Here is a 20442-nt window from a genome sequence, read left to right on the forward strand (position 1 = left end):
AACAAGCTCCATAGCTCAGGGGGAGGAAGCACTACATCCTCTTTCTGACAGACTGCCATTAGCCAATAAGAGGCTATTTCCTCAGCAGGGTGGGGCCAGCTGCCTGATATCTTGTGGCTAGCCTTGTGGCTAACAGTGAGGTTTCACTGGGCACTCGGTTTCCAGGGTTTGGATCCTTGTATTTCCATAAATGAGCTTCAGGCCCAACTGAGGTTGCTCACTCCATCCCAACAATCAACAATATCCTCCTGCTAGCCTTATACCAGCTCTAAGTCCCTGTTGTTGACCTGCTCATTACAAGTGTTAAGTGTTTTCCACTCCCAACCGCCTCCAAGACTTAAGTTCCTGGAGGGTAAGGGTTATTTTCTTGTTTTGTCTTGTTTAATAAACTGTTCTCCTTTACCTAGAGGTTATGGCCATCTAGCTATTTTATTTGTATCTCCAGCACTTAACAAAGTGTTGTACACAAAGTAAGCTCTTCAACACATATGTTTTTCATTCATTCACTCATTCATTTTTTCATGATTCACGGATTGCAAGAGGCCTTTCCCTGTTTCCCCCACTGCTAGTACCTTTCAGAGATCACCACCCTCAACACTATAGCTATATTTTATGTATATAGCTATCTGCACATTGTCTCTCCATGAAGAATTGAAACTGGAGAGAAGGAACTAGGTTCCTCCCTTTCTCGGTACCCCCAGCACTTAGCATCTAAGTGACTTAGCACAACTTAGCCTGGACACAGAGTAAATTGCTTAATAGATGCTTGTTCCATCAGGAAGGGGCCTTAAGAAGCTATCTAGTCCAATCCCTTTGTTTTATAAAGAAAACGAGTTGTTTTTCATTAATGTCCTACTCTTAGTGACCGCTTGACTCCATGTTGAGTCAAGTGGCAAAATCAGAAATCAGACAAAATCGAAATTCGAACCCGGGATCTTTCATTGAAAAAATCAAGCGCCCTTCTCTCTTCAAGTAAAGTCACAGAGCCTCAAGGAACTGGTCTTGTCCCAGGACCAGGCCGAACCCTTAGCCCCGCCCCCGCCGTGGCTGCTTCCGTCCATGGTCCCGCCTCCTTGCCACCTGTCACAACCCCCTTGCACCACTTCTTCCACATTGGTTCCGCCTCCACTCCACAGTCCCCGCTTTAGACCCTGTCCGGTTTTCTGGCTCCTACCCTCGCAGATCTGCTCCCAGAGATTCTTCTCCGACTCAGATGGAGCCTTCAAGGACGCAGAGGTCTCAGTAACGCCAGTGCTCGTAGCCGACTGCCTGGCGGTGGACTGCGCGGTTCTTGGAGACGGTGGAGGCACTGGAGACAACGGAGATGAGGTAGACGAGGTCTCCAGGACGGTCCCCAAGGAGATGGCCGCCGGGGAGACAGTCTTCGAGGAGAAAGCCTTCCCAGAGATGGCCCCGCTGGAGGCCATCCCGGATTCCGCGACGTCCCGTTCTGGTGTTCCCTGTTGGGAAACAGGAGATTTTTCTTTGCGGCTGGCCTTCCCAGCCATGGACGCGGTTTCCAAGCAACGACCTAGAGCTGAGAGAACCATAACCCGGAAGAACCTGAGACTAGGTCGCCTTTTCAGAGTGTGGAGGCTTTTACTTCCGGGATACCTAAGATCTGGCATACACGTGGAGCCGGGAGAGCGGGGATGTAAGGTGAGCCTGGGAAAAAGGAAGGGGGTGAAGAGAGTGTAGAAGAGAGGGGGCTTCTGATTTATCCCCCCTTTGCACTCTGATCTATTAATCCTCCTGCCAACCTCTCAAGGGCTGCCCTAGGTCTTCTCCCTTTCTCAATCACACTTAAAAAGGGTCATCCACCCTCCTTTGCCTGCCTTTCCTCATCTCCCATTCACTTCTCAACTCCTGTTGCCAAGCTTTCGACCTCACAACTCCACTGAGACTGCACCCTGAGATCACTGGCGATATCCTAACTGCTAACTCCTTTAATTCAGGAAGTATTTGTTAAGCATTTATCTGCTAGAAGCGCTGGAGATAGAGACAAAACGTATCCCAGCCCTCTTCGGTCAGGGATGTGGTGCCATGGGCAAAAAAGGTTTCTCCTCCAGCGTTTACACTTAATACGAATGCAACCTTGGAAAAATCACTTAAACTCCCATACTCTCAGGTTCCGAATTTGTAAAATGAGCAGATTGGCCTAGATGACCTCTACAATCCTTTCAAGTTCTAAGTCAACAGGAGTTTATTAAACATGTACGGCGTCCTAGGCCCTGAGACCCAAAAAAATGAACAGACGAAAAAAACGAAACAGTTCCTACCTTCCGAGAGGTTATGTAGAGGGAGGAGAGCACCTCAGCTCTGGTACAGGTGTAAGAATACATAAAATAAAAATGAATAAGGAGCCACTAGATTCTTGATGGATCGGGAAGGAACTCTCTTTGGAAATGACAATTGAAATGAGCATTGATGAAAGGGAGGGATTCGAGAAGGCAGTGCATGCATTCCTGGTATTGAGAATAACCTGTGGGAAAGCTGAAATACCTGCAATTCTATAATGTTTGAATCTCTGCAGCTTTTGCAACTGCCTCTTGGATTTTCTGACCTATCTTTTGGTTATTCTTAGTCAGTAAACATGTATTAAGCACCTACTAGGTGCCTGGCATTGTGCTTAGCAGTTGGGAATAAAAAGTTAGTCCCTGCTCTCAAAGAGCTCAAAGTCTTAATTTTGCTTTATTAAATGTGAGTGTTTCCTAAGACATTTCTAACCTTTTTCTTTCTCTTCATAACCAGCATTAAGTGTCTATTCTATGACAGATACTGTATTAAGGGGTGTAGATACAAAAGTGAGTTAGTATCTGCCTTCAGGCATCTTTAAGAGGGAAGCACCATATTCATAGCTATTCCCAGTCCAGGGAAGGAGGAGGCTAAGAGCTGAGGGAATCAGGAAAGGATTTTTGAAGAAGTAGCACTTGACTTGAACCTTGAAGAGAGCTAGGAGTTTCAAGGGCTAGAGGCAAGGAAGGAAGCACATTGAGACCATTGTAGGGGGGGGGAGGTGAGAGGCAGACCTCTGAAACTTAGAGAACAGCTGTAGACCTGTTGAATCAAATACTTGATGGAAAGTAATTTCTAATCAGCCTGCAAAGGAAGGCTAGAGACTTATTAGGAAAGGCTGTAAATATAAAACAGAGTTTATAACAGAGTTTTAACCTACAGGAAATGGAAAGTTTCTGAAATTTATGGAGAAGTTGTGGTTTCCTCTGTCTGAGATCATGTATTACTGTTAGGTTCAATATCATCTACCCATGTGAATCCCAGGTCTATACATCAAGTCCATTTTTCTTTTCAGCTCCAGTCCTGCATTGGTAGAAGGCACCATTAGAGTTTCAGTAAACTTAGGCTTGCAGTATTGGAGTCAACCCTTACATAGCTTTCTCTCTTGCTGGCCATATCCAGTCAGTTGCCAAGTGGTCCAGATGCTCCCTTCTTGAGCATCTTTCCACTCATAGCTCCCTTACTCTAATGCAGACCTTCATCATTTACTAGACTATTGCAATGTAGCTTTCTCATTAGTCTCCTTGTTTCTAGTCTTTCCTCCTCTATAATCCATTTGTCTCTCATACAGCAAAATAATGCTTAGTTTTAACCATATCACTGCTCAGAAATCTTCAGTTCCTCCTTATGGCCTTAGGATAAAATGCAAACTCCTCTCTTAACTTAGCATTGGATGCTTTCTGCTATCCAGCTCCAATTTCCTTTCCCAAAACTTTTCACAGTCCCTTTTTATACACTCTAAATTCCAGCCTAAGTGACTTATACCAGTTCTTCAGTGAAATCAGAATTTCACTTCCTTCTTTTGCCTTCAAACGTTTTTGGGATGCACTAATATCTTAGAATCCTGACTTTCCTTCAAGGTTTAGATTAAGTTTATGCCACTATCCTGATCCAAATATCATAATTTCTTTTCATTGTTGCTATGATGTTTTATTGATGCCTTAAAATATTTTTTTATTCTTAATGTAAACACAAAAAAAGTATTTCCATCCATACAACAGAACACACAAAAGGATTCTAAGTGAGACTATGAACACAGTGCTTGCCTTTTTAAGAAATATTTAATAAATATTACATGTTACTTTCAAGGACTACCATGCTTGTCTGTGTTTCTTTCTAAACTTACTTTTGTTCCTTTATATGCACTTTAAAATATGTTATAGTGGCTCTTTTTTTTTTTACCATTACTTTTGCTGATCTTTCCCTATCCCAATCTCCTTAGTGAAAACTAAGAGAAAGAAAAAGGAGGAAAAACATTTGTAGTAGATAAACTTTGTCAAGCAAAACAAATCTATGCAGGGCCATAGTGAAAAATATATATGTTGTCTGCACTTGGTCTCCATCACCATTCTATATTAATTCATACTACCTAGAATTCTCTGAAATAATTTTTTTTCATCATTTCTTACAGTCCAATAATAATACATTACATTCCTGTAGCAGCATTTGTTCAGCCATTCCCCAGTTGTAAAAAAAGTAATCTAAAGCACCCCCTTTGATTTTAGTTTTTTTCTTCCTTCCCTCCTTCCATCACCTAAGGACTGTCTAGAGCAGTGGTTGCCAAAAGCAGTGGTTCCCAAACTCTTTTGGCCTACCCCCCACCTTTCCAGAAAAAATATTATTTAGCCCCCTGGAAATTATTATTTTTTTAATTTTAATAGCAATAAATAGGAAAGATAAATGCACTTGTGGCCATCACCACTCTCTGGATCGCTGCAGCACCCACCAGGGGGCAGTAGCGCCCACTTTGGGAATCACTGATCTAGAGGATGAATCCCTTTTTTTAGTGCTAATCTCATCTTCCAGTGATACTGTAATGGGGAAGAGCTAAAGTGATAACAAATCCCTCCTCATTGAAATATATACCAATCATTTTACAAATATATTACTTTTATTTTTACAATTAATTACAAATTTTACAATTAATTACAAATAATTAAATATATATATTTAATCCTCACAAGAACCTTGGGAGGTAGATTTTATTATTATCTATATTTTTCAGATGAGGAAACTGAGTCAGTAGGTGACTTCCCCAGGGTCACACAGCTACTGAGTGCCTGAGGCTAGAGTTGAATTCAGAGCTTGTTGAGTCTAGATCCTGCCTTCTGTCTATTGTGTCATCTAGCTGCCCTCTGTTACAAAATCCTTCTGTGTTTTTATTTTTTTTTTCTTTCTTTTTCTAGTATAGACTTTAGGTTTTATTTTTATTTTTTACCAATTACATGTAATAAATTTCCACACAAGTTTTCCTAAGTTATATGATCAAACATCTCCATCTCTCTTTTCACCCCTCCCAGTGCTACAGGGCAACTCAATCTGGGTTATCATGCTAAACATTATATATTTTTTTTATTTATATATATGTGTGTGTGTGTGTGTGTGTGTGTGTATATGTATATATGTTTTTAAATAGAATTTATTCCCAGACATCTCAGTCCTTTTGGCTTGCCCCAGTACCACAGGAAGTATTACCCGACAAAAAGGGAGATTGTATATTTCATGTTTCTGTTTTTCAGTTCATTCTCTGGGGGTGGACATTCACAAGTTATTCTTCAAACACTAATTCTGTATCTGTTATTATGTTCTCTTGATTCTACTTGTTTAACGGTTCCCTATTTTATGTCATTCTTTGCAAGTTTTGTTTTAACATTAATCTGCTTATCATTTCTTATAGCACAATAGTATTCAATCACAATCATGTCACAATTTTTCTAGCCATTCCCCAATTGATGGACATTCCCTCGGTTTTCAGTTTTTTGCCACCACACAGGAAACTGCTGTAAATATCTTGGAACACACAGATTCTTTTCCTTTTTCCCTGATCTCCTTGGGAAACAGACCCAGTAATGGTATTTTAGGTCTAAGGGTATACACAATTTTGTAATTCTTTGGGCATAAATCTAGATTGCTTTCCAAAAAGGTTAGATCAGTGTGCAGTTCACCAACAGTATATTAGTGTTCCCATTTTTCCATAACCCTTCCAACATTTGTCATTTTGCCCTTTTATTATTTTAGACAGTCTGATAGGTGTGAGGTGATATTTCAGAGTTGTTTTGATTTGTGTTTTCTGTAACTAGTTAGTGATTTAGAGCATTTTTTTCATATACCTATATATGGTATGTTGATTTCTTTATCCAAAAATTGTTTGCTTATACTGTTCGTCCATTTATCAATTGGGGATGGATAATTTTTTTTTTTACCTCTCCGAGTACTTTATTATTTTTTATAAATATATTTTATCTTATCAATTATATGCAATAGTAAATTTCCAATTAAGTTTTCCAGAGTTATATGATCCAAATTGTTTCTCTCCCTTCCATCCCTCTCCCCAGAGCTGGCAAGCAATTCGAACTGGGTTATACCCATATTTTTGGATAATTAATTTCTGTTGACTTGCCTTTGTGCATGTTTTATCTTCAAAACCTAGCACAATGCTTTGCATATAGTGACAAATGTTGTTTGAATGCATTGAAGTTGTTTTTTTGTTTTGTTTTGTTTTTTTTTTGTTTTTTTTTTGAGAAGTCTGGCTAGACTTCTCATAGGAAATCATTTCCAGGCCATGGACAGCCCTATCTTTACTCATTTAGCTCTGGAAGGCAACGAAAATGCTTTTTTTAAAAAATGTAATGATATTTGAAAATTTTTAAGTTGGTGAGTCCAAAATGTGCCACTTGCCTCCTGATAGAGAGGTGATTAACTGAAATACAGAAAGAGGTAATACATTTTTAGACATGGCTAATGTGGGAATTTGTTTTGCCAGACTACACAATAGCTACGTATTGAGAGCTTTATTTGTTGCATTTTAATTTGTCCTTGAGGGAGGACTGGATTAAATTTTTTTTAATGCTTCATTGAAAAAAGTAAACTATTTTTAAAAAATTGGGGTTTGAGAGATAAGGATGCCATTATTTACTGACATGAATAAAAATGCTATGGAATGGGGCAGCTAGATGGCTCAGTGGATAGAGAGCCAGACCTGGAGACAGGAGGTTCTAGATTTAAATGTGGCCTTAGACACTTCCTAGCAGCATTACCCTGGGCAAGGCACTTAACCCCAAATACCTAGCCCTTACCACCCTTCTGCCTTGGAACTAATATTTAGAATCAATTCCAAGATTGAAGGCAAAGAGTTTATTTTTAAAATGTTATGGAAAGACCTTGTGAAGTAATTTGCATGATTTTCTTTTTCAGCAATGATTGCCAAGGCAAACAAATTAGACTCTGGCAAGGAAACAAGAGAGAAGAAGAAAAAGAAGAAGAAGGCCAGGGTGGTAGAAGAAGATGCCTTGGATATGGAACCCCTTGTCAAAACAAAGCCATCCCAGAATAGTGTGGCCTCCTCAGACATGGTTCCAGAAACATCCCTGCTGAAAAAGAAAAAGAAGAAGAAGAAAATCCAAGAATCAGAGAACCTAGATAGAGACCTCCATGAGGAGAGTGAAGAGGCAGAGCCCATGGACACAACAAGCACCCTGAAGAAGCATCAGAGCATGAAGGAGCTGCTTCCAAATCCTCCTGAATTCCCATGCCAAGAGAAGAGAAAGAAGACAAAACCATCCCTGGACTTGGCATCCTCTCACTCCCCAGGAGCAGGGACAGGGGAAGGGGTAGAACTGGAAGAGGATTTTTTCAGGAAACGTAAAAAGCAGAAGAAGGATAAAAGATCAGATCAGGAGAGGTCTGGGGAGCAGGAGCCTAGAGAGGTTCTTCCTGACCCTATGGAGGAGGAAGAGGAAGGAAAGGAGGGTGAGCCCATAGCGCAGGGACAAACAGAGGAGAAGCAGGAGCCCAGCAGTCTCAAAGACTCTGGTGCCAAAAAGAAGAAAAAGAAGAAGAAAAAGACTTCCAGAGAGGAGGAGAAGGAGGAGGAGGAGGAAAAGGATAGAACTGATAACTTGCCCACTGACGAGGCCTACATAGAGGATTCCAGTGCCATTAGCAACTACAGAAAGAAAGGTCATAAAAAGAAAAAGCCCAAAGCTGAACCTGCAGAACATGTCCCATTACCTAGCAGCCCCAGGAACATTGAAAAGAAAGGGAAAAAATCTAAGATATGGACAGAACCACTCCCTGCCGAAGAACCTGCTCCAAAAAAGAAAAAGAAGACAATAACAACGGCAGGTAGGAAAGTCATGCAGGACCCGCAAAGCCCAGGCATGGTAAGTCTTTCAGCAGCTGACTCAGTCTAGGTATGATAAGGCCCAGCCTGTATCTCAGTAGAGTCTGAGACTTTGTTGACTAAGAAAAGATCCAGCCTCCATGGCTTTATCCTTAGACCTCTGGAGCTTTTGTCAAGGTATCCCTCCTGGCTATCTCCTCTAGGGAGTTTGTATTTTTTGCTCTAGTTACATTCGCAACCTGACTATATCCTTGACTCTGGTTTTTTCCTACTCTCTGTGTTAACCAAAAGGTCATTTGGTCAAGTTATTTTAATTCTTTGGGTCTCATAATGGACAATGCAATTGATTTAATCAAGGCCCAGTTCAGCTTTAAGAATTCTATTAATTTGTGTCTTTTTATTTGTCCTATCATTGCTTGCTTCAGGGCAGGGGGTATGGGGGGAGCCATTTGGGTGTTCACAATTTAGGTGCACAAGCTTTTTGTATGTGAGATTTTGTAGTCTTCAGTCATATTGCCTTTTGGCTTCATTTCCAGAATGATGAGACTTGATCTTTGTTATCTGTCTTCCATTGGAAACTGCTCAGGGGCTTCTTCCCTTCTTGTTCATCTTGGACATGGGGCTAGTTGAGCCAGAATTGCCATCTGGCCCCCAGAAGGAGGCTGTTGTCTATTTCATGCCCAGTGTTTGCTGGCCACCTCAGTCAGTGGAATTACTATGAGATTGTTATGAACTTTATCAGCTTCTTAACTTCTGAAAAACATTTTTTTTGTCCAGGGGGAGGAGAGGAGATGAAATAGCACTTACACACAGGGTCACCAGCAATTTTGAGAGGCCTAAATACAAAAATCTTCTCTAACTAAGCAAGGGCAAGATATGCCCATTTCATGGATAAAGAAGGGAAAAGGAAATAGGTAAAGTGACAACAAGCTTTCCAACAACCATAATTTGGGCCAAGATTAAAACAGTTCTCATGAGTCTAAACCACAGCTCACCCTTCCAACATACAGCATAGGCAAAATTTTTTGAAGGAATGAATGGTATAAAACAGAGATAATCAAACATTTGGCCAACATTCAAAGGTAGAAAATGATCCTTAGATGGAGCCTGTTTCTTTCTTTCTTTTTTTTTTTTTAACCCTTAACTTCTATGTATTGGCTCCTCAGTGGAAGAGTGGTAAGGGTAGGCAATGGGGATCAAGTGACTTGCCCAGGGTCACACAGCTGGGAAGTGTCTGAGGCCAGATTTGAACCTAGGACCTCCTATCTCTAAGCCTGACTCTCAATCCTCTGAGCTACCCAGCTGCCCCTGGTGGAGCCTATTTCTGTTTGAGTTTGACACCACTGGAAAAGACCAAGGGCATTCCAACCTTAATCATTGAGAAGATGTTTCTAGGAATTTGTGTATTTTTTTAAAAATGCATAAGTAGAAATATATGTTTTTGGAAATTTAGAATCTATAGGTGAGAAAGGGGGTGGTGAAAATTTAATCCCTTTTTCTCTCCAAGATAGAAAGGGAGGAATGAGAAATGTAGAATAAAACTCACTCAAAGGGATCCTTTATGGTTCTGAGGGCACTCTTTATGAACATTCAGGAGTATTATAACTTATAGAATTAGCATGGTAGTCCTATTTAAAGAAGCAAAAGCTTGTAGGGAAGAACAGAAAAATATCTGGGTTGGGACTTTTTTAAAGTCCAGAATTCCCCTGATAGTTCAGGGGAATAAATTGTGGATTCAACCTTGCCAGTTCACCTGAATTTTTTTTTCCTGGCCTTTCATCCAAGTGCCACCTCCACGCAGTGTACTGTGCTAAACACTAGGAGAAATGTTACAAAGTTTAGGTAAATTAATCCCTGCCCCCATGGACCTTACAGCCTGGCCGAGGGATGAGATGTGAACAAAGATAACTGAATCCACAACGGTAAGCACACTGAGATTTGCCAATCAGTTCTTTGTGAGGTCATGGGGGAATAGGTTTTAGGGTTTTAGTGCAGTGCCCTGGAAAGAGCAATGGATTTGGAGTTGGAGGACCTAAGTTCATATCCAGCTTTGCTATGCACATTTCTCCTCTCTGAAGCTTGGTTTCCTTATATATAAAATGAGGGGGTCATGCTAGCTGATCTTTGAGATCCTTCTCAGCTCTCTATCCATGGCCCCAAGGCATAGGTCAGGAGAATGGGTCTGTATCATAGAAGAAGAGGTATTTGAATTAGGGTGGGCTTTTTTCCTCCTAAATTTTCTGGCTTAGTAACCATTGTAAGACAGAAAGACAGGGGGTAGGCAAATAGGGTTATGTAACTTGCTCAATCACACAGCTAGGAAGTGGCTGAGACCAGATTTGAGCCTAGGCTTGCTCCTATATCCTCCTATCCCCAGGCATTGCACTCTTATCTACTGTGCCATCCAGCTGTCCCTGAATTGGGTTTTTAAAGAGATGCTGATAGAAGGTATGGAGCCCTGTCCACACAGAGGGGACAGTACCAGCAAAGCCCTGCTGAGGAGGAAATGCAGGGGATTTTCAGGGATTCTGGCAGAGAGTACTGCAGTTTTGCCAAAATATGGCACAGATACATGGCATAAGACCAGAAAGGTGGTAGTTTCCAATTGTTGGTGTCCTTAACACCAGACAGGAGAGCTTAGACCTTCCTTGATAGGCATTAATAGCCACTGAAGATTTTTGAGCAGAGGAGGGATGTGACCAGATACCAACATATGCTTAATTGAGTACACACACCCTTTGCAAAAGAAGATACATGTGGAAAAAAAAAAAAAAAGAAGATACATGTGGGTTTTGGTACTAAATCACTAGTGCATCTTCCCTGTTATCAAAAGAAATAAATATCCAGGAAGGCCAGATATTTTGAGACCATTAAGACATCACAGTCATGTGGCCTTGAACTGGACCCTTTACCTTTCCTCCAGCTTGACTCCTCACAACAAAGTGGGGGTCAGATGACTCAGCACCAGCCTGCTTCCCCAGGACGAATGTGTTACAAGGGCAGATGAGCACAGAAAATCCCTTTGACTGAAGAAGACCAAAGTAAATAGTGTTTTGTACATGTAGCTTAAGGAGTCATCCTCCTCTCCAGGAGGCTCCTACCATTTAAGTCTCCCCAGAGATGGGAAAATTGGCTCTTCGTCATTTAAATGAAGTGGTTCCAAATCCCTGGATAATTTGTATGCTTCATAAACCCCTTTGAGGTCTCAGGGTGGCCTTTAATGGGGAAAGTTTTTCTTTTTGACCTTGAATGAAGGGCAAGAACATTTTGTCATCCAAATACATTTTCTAATTAGATTGCCCAGGTTGCAGAGCTACTGCAAATTAGCACTCACAACTTGGATTTCTGTAGGTGCCTTTAAAGTTGAGGTGATGAGAGATAAATGATGGACCTGGTGGGATATTGACACCTGGAGGGTAAGATAGGTCTAGACTCCACTCTTCCCTGAGAAGGTAGAGAGAAGAGCATAGAAACTCCTTAGTGTGGCTGTACCCCTGACAACTGACCATGTAAGATGTGTCTAAGATCATAAAAGCTGCTGAAAGAGCTGGAACTTTCTGCTGTGATGAAGAAGGCAGCTAGCCACACATTCTCCACTGACCTCAGGTAGGAAGGTGGGAGTGGGCAGAGCAGAGGACTTGGGACTCTAAGATGTAGGCTGTTTCCTATCCCACTAAGAACAGAGGAAGCAAAATAGATTTGCTCTGGACTGTATTTCCCCCTGTGGGGTTGGAAATTTGTAATCCTAAGTGGTTTTGTGCAATTGGACTAGAGACATGACAGACACTATGAGGAGGGAGATCAAGGTATATGTTATCTTGTTTACCTAAAAAAAATTTTATTACAAACTAGTAAATAATCAATAAATCTGAACATTTCTATATATCCAGAGGCCGTAAAGAGAACATTGTACATGAAACAGTTCATCTGTTATGTAGTATGATTTTTTTTTTTTACCACATATTAAATTTATCATGGTTATAATCACTTGGCCCTTCCTCTCTCTCCCTTCCCTTTCCTGAATTTCCCTCTTCACTCATCTGGGTATTTCTTAGATATTTCATTGATGTTATTTTCTTTCTCTTTTTTTAACATCATTGTCACTACATCCTTTCCATCTTTTTCCTCCTCTCACCAAATAAAAGTCCTTGTAAGAAATAAGTACAGTTAAGCAACATAAATATGCATTGACATGTTAATGTCTGCAAATGCATGTCTTAATCTATTCTGTAGTTTGTCACTTTTCCATCAAGAGGTATGATGTTGGTTTGTATTCCATACTCTGAGAAGGGGAAGGGAGCCTTAGGTTTCTAAGATTGACTCCCTTTCCATCTATAGAACTAGGAGCTCTGGCCCAGCCTTGATTGGATTGAGTTTTTACAACTCTTTGACCTTTGGCATCTTTAATGGAAATGAGAAGAGAAAGGAATAGCCTATTATAGCTATAATAGTTCTGTCGAGAAAAAAGTCTTCCAACCAAAGGATTTCAGATAGTTGGTTGAAGTTGGAATAGTTTCTCCCCTTGCTTCTTATAGAGATAGTTGTGTAAGTGATATATTCATAAGAGTTTTACATGGGGAAGATGGGGAAAAATCAACCAGTTTCAACTTTTTTCATATAGCGTTTTATTTTTTTTTTAAGAGCTAAAACTAAACCCTCCAGTCAACCTGGCTTAAGTCATCTGTGTCTTAGTTGTTATTTCCCATTTGATTATTGTTTAGGTAGGTTCTGTGTTTGCTTACCTTCTCAGTTGACCTCTTCAGACTCAGAGTTGCAAAGACCTTCAGAGACTAATTCTGGTCTTATGGATGCTAATCTGTATAGACTAGACCTGTAATTTCATAAACTTCCAGTGAGAAAACTCCCTTTACTATCATCAGTCTTTCTTTAAAGCTGTTCTTTAATTAATTTAATTAATAATAATTTATAGTTGCTTGGGTCACTGAGAATTCAGTTCAGGGATGTCCAGCCAGTCTGAGCCTAAGACCATCTTTGAGCCTTCAGCCTTCTCTTCTCTGAAACCAGCTCTATTCGCTACCCACACTACCTGTAAGTTATAGTGTACTTGGATGTTTGCAAGGCTTTTTTTAACCCTTTCTTTTTCAGAAAGAACTCTTAAGACAGAAGGACTAGAGCTAGGCTAATAGTGCCAAGTGACTATTCTAGGGCCATATAACTAGGAAGTGGCAGAGTTCAGATTTTGAACCCAAGTCCTCTGACTCCAGGCTCTGGCACGCTATCCACTGTGTCACTTAATTGTCGCCTTTGAAAGACTTTTTACACACATCTCATTTGATCCCCACCCTCCCACCACCCCCATGAAGTAGGTACTATGGGTATAACTCAGTTTTATAGACAAACTGAAGGTCCTTGAGTTTGGTTGACTTGGTTATGATCACAGCTATTAAGCATCAGAAGTAGGCTTCAAACCCAAGAGTCTTTTTAATCTATTATTCTTTATATTATACCACACTGCCTCTCTGGTATTTGGGCACAATCCTTTCTAGCATCTCTGACATGTTGTAGTCATCTAGCCTCTGCTTGTTGTCAGTATCTTTCCTAGTTCCTAGCTGGCAGGACATTCTACTGTGCCTTGGACTTCCTGCCAAGCTATGGTGTTGGGACCAGAGCACTGTGCCCTGACCAAGTTTCCTGGCCTCCCTGATAGCTTTCCCTTCATCAATATGTGTTCCCTCAGCTGTGGTCATTATACTGTTGGTCCCTTTCTTCACCCTTGGAGATGACATGCTTCCCTGCCAGTGGTTGTGTTTATTCCCCAAAGGAGTCAGGTAGAATTGGTCTGCACAGCAGTTTCCCAGCCCTTCTGATGCTGGGCTGTTGAAGACCTTTGCAAATGTACACACACTTGAACATATCACATGAGTTTTTGCTTTTACTATTCAGGGACATGAATCAGACTTGGAAGTGGTATCTGAAAAAAAGGGAAACTTGGATGAAGTCACCATAGACACGGTATAGTAAAGCATCTACCATCCAACCTTTCATAAAAGTTAGTGCCGGTTGCCATTTGCTAACCTAAAGTCTCTGTGTGCATGAGCCACAGTGCTTGTAACAAGAGCCCACAATTGCTTTATCAGAGGACAGGGTGGGAAGTTAATAGAATTTGGAAAATACCTTGATCTGCCATAGATGGGGTTCTTCTTAAAGGCACATTTCAAAAATGTTGGTTTGGGAAAACTTGCCCCTCTCTGAGAAGGAAGTGGCTGGTAAGTCTGTTCCAGTTAGCCTTTTTGTAATTGAATTTTATCTTTCTACACATGATCATAGTCCTTGCTCTCTAATTTCAGCACCTGCTCTACTCTGCAGTAGGGCCTAAAGGCTCTGACAAGGGAGAGATTTAGAGGCAAGTTTTCTAGTGTCACCGTTGCAAACTACTGTTTTATGTGCAGTTAGAACTTCTTGCTTAGGCTTTTTGGTGTATGTAGTAACATCCCAGTCACCTGAAGGTCTAGTAACCTCAGTCTCATTAATTTGTTCATTCATTCATTTATTCACTCATTCATAGATTTTGATTTATTTATTTTTAGCCGCCTTTTCTTCTTAAATTCTTGGTTCCAAATTCTCTCTCTCCCTCCCACACCTCCTATAGACATTTTATTAATTGTTAACTGTATGCCAGGCACTGTGTTAAGTGCTTGAGATAACAGTGAAAAAGCAAAAATGGTGTCTGGCCTCAAGAAATAAAGGAAGACTATTTGTACATATATAGGTATATATAATACCTATTGCATCAAATCATCTAAGAAACTTAATAAATTTGAACCATTGAAAAAACTATCACAAAGTCTCCTGTACTTTACTCAGCAAAAATGACTGATTTCTTAGAATATAACAAATTAAAAGTATCACATTTGTCAAGGAGGAATGAGGAAGGCAAGAATACAGTTAGCAGGATGCTACATATAAGGGGAAGGACATAAAAACAACTGCATTACAGCATGGTACTGTCATAATGAGGACACTGAGCCATTAAAGAAAAGCAACCTTATATTCTGTTTGAGAAAGGATGTATGTGATACCCAAGTCCAAAATGGTTAAAATACTGATTTGACATTTGGCAGGGGAGGGGAGAAGATCCTGTTAATTGGGAAATAGACTTATGTGGACTAGCTGATGCCCTTTTGATGCCTGATAAAAATGAAGTGCAACTGTGAACTAGACCTCCTTTCTGTTGGGAATTGCAAAGGCTCAAGCAAGACATTCAGAAGCCCACCTTTCTCCTTTACCATACCCATTAACCGATGAAACACACTTCATCATTTTATTATAATGAAGCCAAGGAAGGTTTTAGCCTTTCTCTCTTCCTTTGCCAAATCTTGGCCTTCCCTCAGTCTGGCACTGAAACATCCCTGAGAACATTGGTGTCTCTTTATCCTCTATTTTTTTATTTTTTGCTTTCCTCTCTCAGGTCAGAAGAAAGGCCTTGCAAGAAGAGATTGATAGAGAATCTGGGAAAACTGAAGCTCTTGAAACCAAAGTGGAAGCGGTATGTATGAAACTGGGCCCAGGTCTTTGCAGGATCATGTGTAAGAGAGCAAGAGCACTCTCTTCAGCTTGCTAGTCATGTTCCCCTTTTGGCAGATCAGCCTGTCTTTGGATTGCAAATTTGAGGTCATGCGGTAGAACAAATTAGTCCAATCCCCAGAGATGGCACAAGCTGACTGGCTTGCTCCCTCAGCAGTGGGGATTGTACTAAGCTTTAATTTCCATCATTAGTTCAGAAAAGTACCATTTGCCTCACAGCCCCCTTGATGAGGTGGCCAACGTAGGACAGCAACAAAGAAAGACCTGGCTTTTTTATTTTTAACTATAGGATATTTTGGAATAGAAATCACTAAACCATTTCCCACTAAGCATCAGAAAGGTCAAAATGCACAAAAAATGAAAAGACAAGGGGCCATTGAGTGGACATCTTTCCATTGGGGTTTGGCACCTTTCTAAGCACAGCTTTGTGGGAAGTTTCTCAGCAAGGCCAGGGGGACCTAAGGGAAGGTTGAAGAGAGCTGTCTCACCCACTGCATGGGACAAGCCATTTCCTGCAAATGTCAAGAACAGAGAGGAAACACCCAAAGAAACCTGGTTTCTGCATCCTGTTATTGCCATGGCTGTCATAGGCCCCACCTAGCAAGCATTCTTGGAATGGAGGCGACTGAGTCTGGCTCTTTTCCCAGTTCCTCACCTTGATGGGTCAGCTTTGAACTCAGAATCCCCAACATCTCTCTTCTCTTTGCTTCTCATCTAACCGGCTGTCCTTCTCAGTGGCTTTTGCAGAGGTTGTATTAGTCCCACCAGGGGTTAGCTTTATTAGTAGCCTGGCTGAAAGCCACTGGCATGATGAGCCACAAGCAGAGCCATAGAAGTCATATGGAAAGGAGCCAACAGACATGTAGTTACTATGGCTGTGCTCTTCAGGTGGGTTACACAGACATGAATGTCCCAGTGTCTCTAAAAGTCATTCAAAGAGGTTTCTAATAGTGATCCCTCAGGGGTTGTTGGCCCTAAGGGAAAAAAATCAAGCACAAGACTAATTTGCCTGCATCTGTAACGAGCAGGCTGAAAGTGCTGTCTTAAAAACCGAATGCTAAATAATTGCCAGCAGTTCACTTCAGAAATTGCAGGGTTTGGGAAAGCTGTAATTATTCTTGCATCTGTGCTGCCCAAATTCTCAGTAGCAGGAAAGTGTGTCACACATTAAATTGAGGCAGCTGTTTGACCAACCTGCAAACATATTTCTCCCAAAGTCGACAGAAATGAATAAAAGCTAACATTTGGTTTTATAGGGAGAAATTCTCATCTAGTATGGGAGATATAAATGAATTGTGCTGGTCAGTCTGGCTCAAATTGCAGGGCTCCTTGATTATTCCATAAAGCTTTTGGGTTTATATTGGTGTCTAAACTTACCACACTTAAAGAAAGATTTACTGTTTGTTCTCTGATTTAGGGAGGCATGATGGTGTGATGGAAAGAGTTTTGAGGGGGCAGGATTAGAGGGCCAGGCCCAGAGATAGGAGGTCCTGAGTTCAAATTTGGCCTCAGACACTTCCTAGCTGTGTGACCCTGGGCAAGTCACTTAGCCCCATTTACCTAGCACTTACCACTTCTGCCTTGGAATCAATACTTGGTAAAACCTATAATAGAAGACAGAAAGTAAGGGTTTTTTAAAAAGAAAGAGAGAAAGAAAAAGAGAGCATTTGAGCCAGCAATAGAAAATCTGAATGTTTTAATCCCAGCTCTACTATTCTGTCTATTGGAAATAGGTGGTGTTTACTGTGAGATCTGTATTGCTGAGAGAGATTCAAGCTTCAGAGAGGGGTTCAAGTTACATCACAGAATTCCATAGTGCCCTCCAGAAGTCTAAGAGAGTAAAATATCATTGTTGGGAGATTCAGTGGTCTATGGATTGTAGTCTATGGACTATATAATGAAAGTAAGAAGAGGTCAAACCATTTCCCCTCCATTTCTTAACATTCTGATCCCCACCCCCCCACCTTCACAGCAGTTGGGAATGGGCTGTGGATTTCTCATGCATGCATTTTTAATTTCAGCTTCCCTTTTTTCTGATTCCTTTCAGTGATTTAATGTATATGCAGAATTGCTTGAGAAAACAGGACTGAAAGAATGAAAATAATTAATCCATAGCCCCTAAGTTTTCAAAATTGCCCTAAAATAACCTTATATGCCCAAAGAGAAAATGAGGAGACTGACGTTAAATAGAAATACTAGGAATTCTGTGTGTGGGTATCAGGTTCCCATTCACTGGAAGCTGGTTAACATAAGGTAAAAGCAGAATCCTCTTACTCTAAAGAGGTCTGTTACATTTAAAATCAGTGGTTTCTAAATCCTGATTCCTACATTTCCTAACTATAGTTTTCTGCATCCATTGTTGGAATCAGCACTACATCTGGCAGATCAAAAGCAAGAATCCTGTTCCTGGGAAACAGTAGGGGGAGGGCAGGTTTCCCTGCAGTTTTCTGCAAAGGGGTGACTTAGGCATTCGGGCAGAGCCTTACAGCCCTTTTGTGCCCCATGAAACACTTCTAGCCCTTTCCTGGGACAGGCCAGAGAAAGAGTCCTTTAAGGCCTGGTTCAGAGAAAGTTTTAGAGAACCTCTGAGAAGGGAAAGAGGCTGCCCACTGAGAAAGGTACAGATGGCCCCTGAAAGCACCATGGTTGCTGCCCGTGAGTACTAGGACTTAAGGGGCCTGGTGTTTCAGGGAAAGCAGAAGCCTGGAGAGACTTGACCTCCTTTTATCAGTCAGCTTGATGGGGCTCAAGGGCAGAACTCCTACCATCATCTCAGAAGGCAAGGGCTCTTGCTGCAGTGCCTGGAAGCCCCTTATAGCCCAGATAGGTGGCTGTTCCCAAAGGTGCTAAGATTGGTTCTTTCATTTGAGGCTAACCAAGCGAAAGTCGGAGCTCCTACTCTCCAAAAGGTTAATTTGACGAAGAAAACTTCCACTTAGAGACCATTTCTTACACCCCATTTCTTGGTTAATTATGTCATTTGAATGTCATGAGTAACAAGGACCAGGCAAAACAATATAAAAGATTCAAGCAAATCAGCCTCATTCCTGGGCAAATTCAAACTCCTTATTGTCCTCTTGGATGGATAATATGAGGGTCTGGAACTAGGAGACAAGAAAGAAAGATTATAGTTCTGATCCAAGGAAAATAACCATGTTTGGTTTTTTGTTTGTTTGTTTCTATTTAAACAGCCTACTCGGTTTGGGCAGTGGGATACAGCGACTTTTGAAAATTCCGACCAAAAGATGAAATTCCTCAGACTTATGGGGGGCTTTAAGAATTCTTCCTCATCACTCAGCAGTTCCCCAGGTGCCCTGGGCAAACCAAACATGGCTCTGAACAAGCAGGCCGCTGCCACCTTACAGCAGAATCTACAAGTGGAATTTGACAGAGCCATGAGCTGGAAGCAACAGCGTGGAGTCGGACTTGGCTATTCAGCTTCTGCAAACAAAAACAAATTATTTTATATAGACAGAAATGCATCCAGATCTGTAAAGTTTAATGATTAGCAATGTCTTGTCCCTTTTCTCCCCCCCAACTTGCCAGGGTTGTTTTTAGGTTTTCTATTACATGAACTAAAGATTGAACTGCTTTTTAAGTAGTAAGCTGGCAGAGCTTCAGTCAGGTGAAGGATTTCAAAGCCCCTCGAGGGGCTGGAGGGTAATCTGTATTATAAAAGCCAGTATAGTGTTTCTAGTATTAAAAACACTTATGTTTAATGTTCAAAATTATTCTGGACTAATGGAGGCCACTATATGCTAATATCTTTTTTTTAAAACCCTTACCTTCAGTCTTAGTATCAGTTTGACAGAAAAGCAGCAAGGGCTAATCACATAGCTAGGAAGTATGTGAGACTAGATTTGAACTCAGGTCCCCCGACTCCAGGCCTGGCACACTATCTACTGTGCTACCTACCTGCCACTGCTGATACTTTTTTTTCTTTTTGACTCTGACCCTCTGTCTTAGAATCAATACTAAGTATTGGTTCCAAGGCAAAAGAGTGGTAAGGGCTAGGTGACTGGGGTTACATGACTTGCCCAAGGTCACAGAGGTAGAAAGTGAACCCAGGACCTCTCGTCTCCAGGCTTAGCACTGCCACTTGGCACTGTCCTCGCTAATATCTTTTTAAAGTTGATGTTTTTCCCCTTGCCAAGTTTAATTTGTAGCCTTGGATTTTCTACAGTAGTGAAATAATTTTTGTTTAGCTGGGCACTAGGCAGTAGTTCTGGGAAAAGGAGAAGTCATGAAATGCCAGAGAAGAGTTACAGCTAGAGTTCCTCTGACATTAAATGTTCAAGCATTTCTAAATAAATTTTTTCATTAAAAATTTTTATTTAACAAATCCAAATTTATCTCTCTTCCATCTGCTCTCCAACCCCCCTCTAGAATAAAATGAAAGGAAAAAAATCCTTATGACAAATATATTTAAGTAAAATAAATTCCCATATTGGCTACATCCAAAAATAAATGTCTTATTCTGAGTCAATCATGGTCATTGCACCGAGCATACTCTTTGCCTTAATTTTCAATGGGAGGCCACAATTTTAGATTCATTAAAAAGTAACAAGGTTTACTGGTATATTTTGATCTACTTTTACACAGTAAGGTCTGGGTAGGACTGTGTTTCAGATCCCTTTTGTACTCTGGCCTTTGCTTGAAAATCTCTAGTGAAGGTGACCCTTTCTACTTTGGAAAATTTTCCCAGCCTCAGGCCTCACTTGATCAGATCCTTTGCAGCTTCCACTACTGCTCACCAACCT

General features: G+C 41.0%; 2 protein-coding genes across 3 annotated transcripts in view; one reads left to right on the forward strand and one right to left on the reverse strand.

Annotated features, from left to right (window-relative positions):
- IQCK (IQ motif containing K) overlaps positions 1–1628 on the reverse strand; it is a 172902-nt gene extending 171274 nt beyond the window's left edge. The window contains exon 1 of the mRNA XM_044660353.1: positions 1175–1628. Coding sequence (XP_044516288.1) covers positions 1175–1628 — 454 coding nt within the window. The remainder of the gene's footprint in view (positions 1–1174) is intronic.
- On the forward strand, positions 1479–19502 carry KNOP1 (lysine rich nucleolar protein 1). 2 transcript variants are annotated; one of them, XM_044660336.1, is made up of 5 exons: positions 1479–1659; positions 7210–8177; positions 14042–14110; positions 15567–15644; positions 18874–19502. In XM_044660336.1, exons 2-5 carry the CDS (start codon positions 7212–7214, stop codon positions 19189–19191), a joined length of 1431 nt encoding a protein of 476 aa, XP_044516271.1. In that variant the 5' UTR covers positions 1479–1659; positions 7210–7211; the 3' UTR covers positions 19192–19502. The 2 variants fall into 2 exon arrangements, with proteins under 2 accessions (XP_044516271.1, XP_044516278.1); XM_044660343.1 differs by lacking the exon at positions 14042–14110 and having other exon boundaries at positions 1482–1659.
- The last annotated feature ends 940 nt before the right edge of the window (positions 19503–20442 follow it).

Source organism: Gracilinanus agilis, chromosome 1 (genome assembly GCF_016433145.1).
Source record: "Gracilinanus agilis isolate LMUSP501 chromosome 1, AgileGrace, whole genome shotgun sequence".
Taxonomy (NCBI): domain Eukaryota; kingdom Metazoa; phylum Chordata; class Mammalia; order Didelphimorphia; family Didelphidae; genus Gracilinanus; species Gracilinanus agilis.

Excerpts from the sequence above, each read along its gene's own strand:
- KNOP1 (XM_044660336.1), top strand. The coding sequence starts at position 7,212 with ATGATTGCCAAGGCAAACAAATTAGACTCTGGCAAGGAAACAAGAGAG. Across the intron at positions 8,178-14,041 it reads ACCCGCAAAGCCCAGGCATG|GGACATGAATCAGACTTGGA; the intron begins GTAAGTCTTTCA and ends TTTACTATTCAG. Across the intron at positions 14,111-15,566 it reads ATGAAGTCACCATAGACACG|GTCAGAAGAAAGGCCTTGCA; the intron begins GTATAGTAAAGC and ends TTCCTCTCTCAG.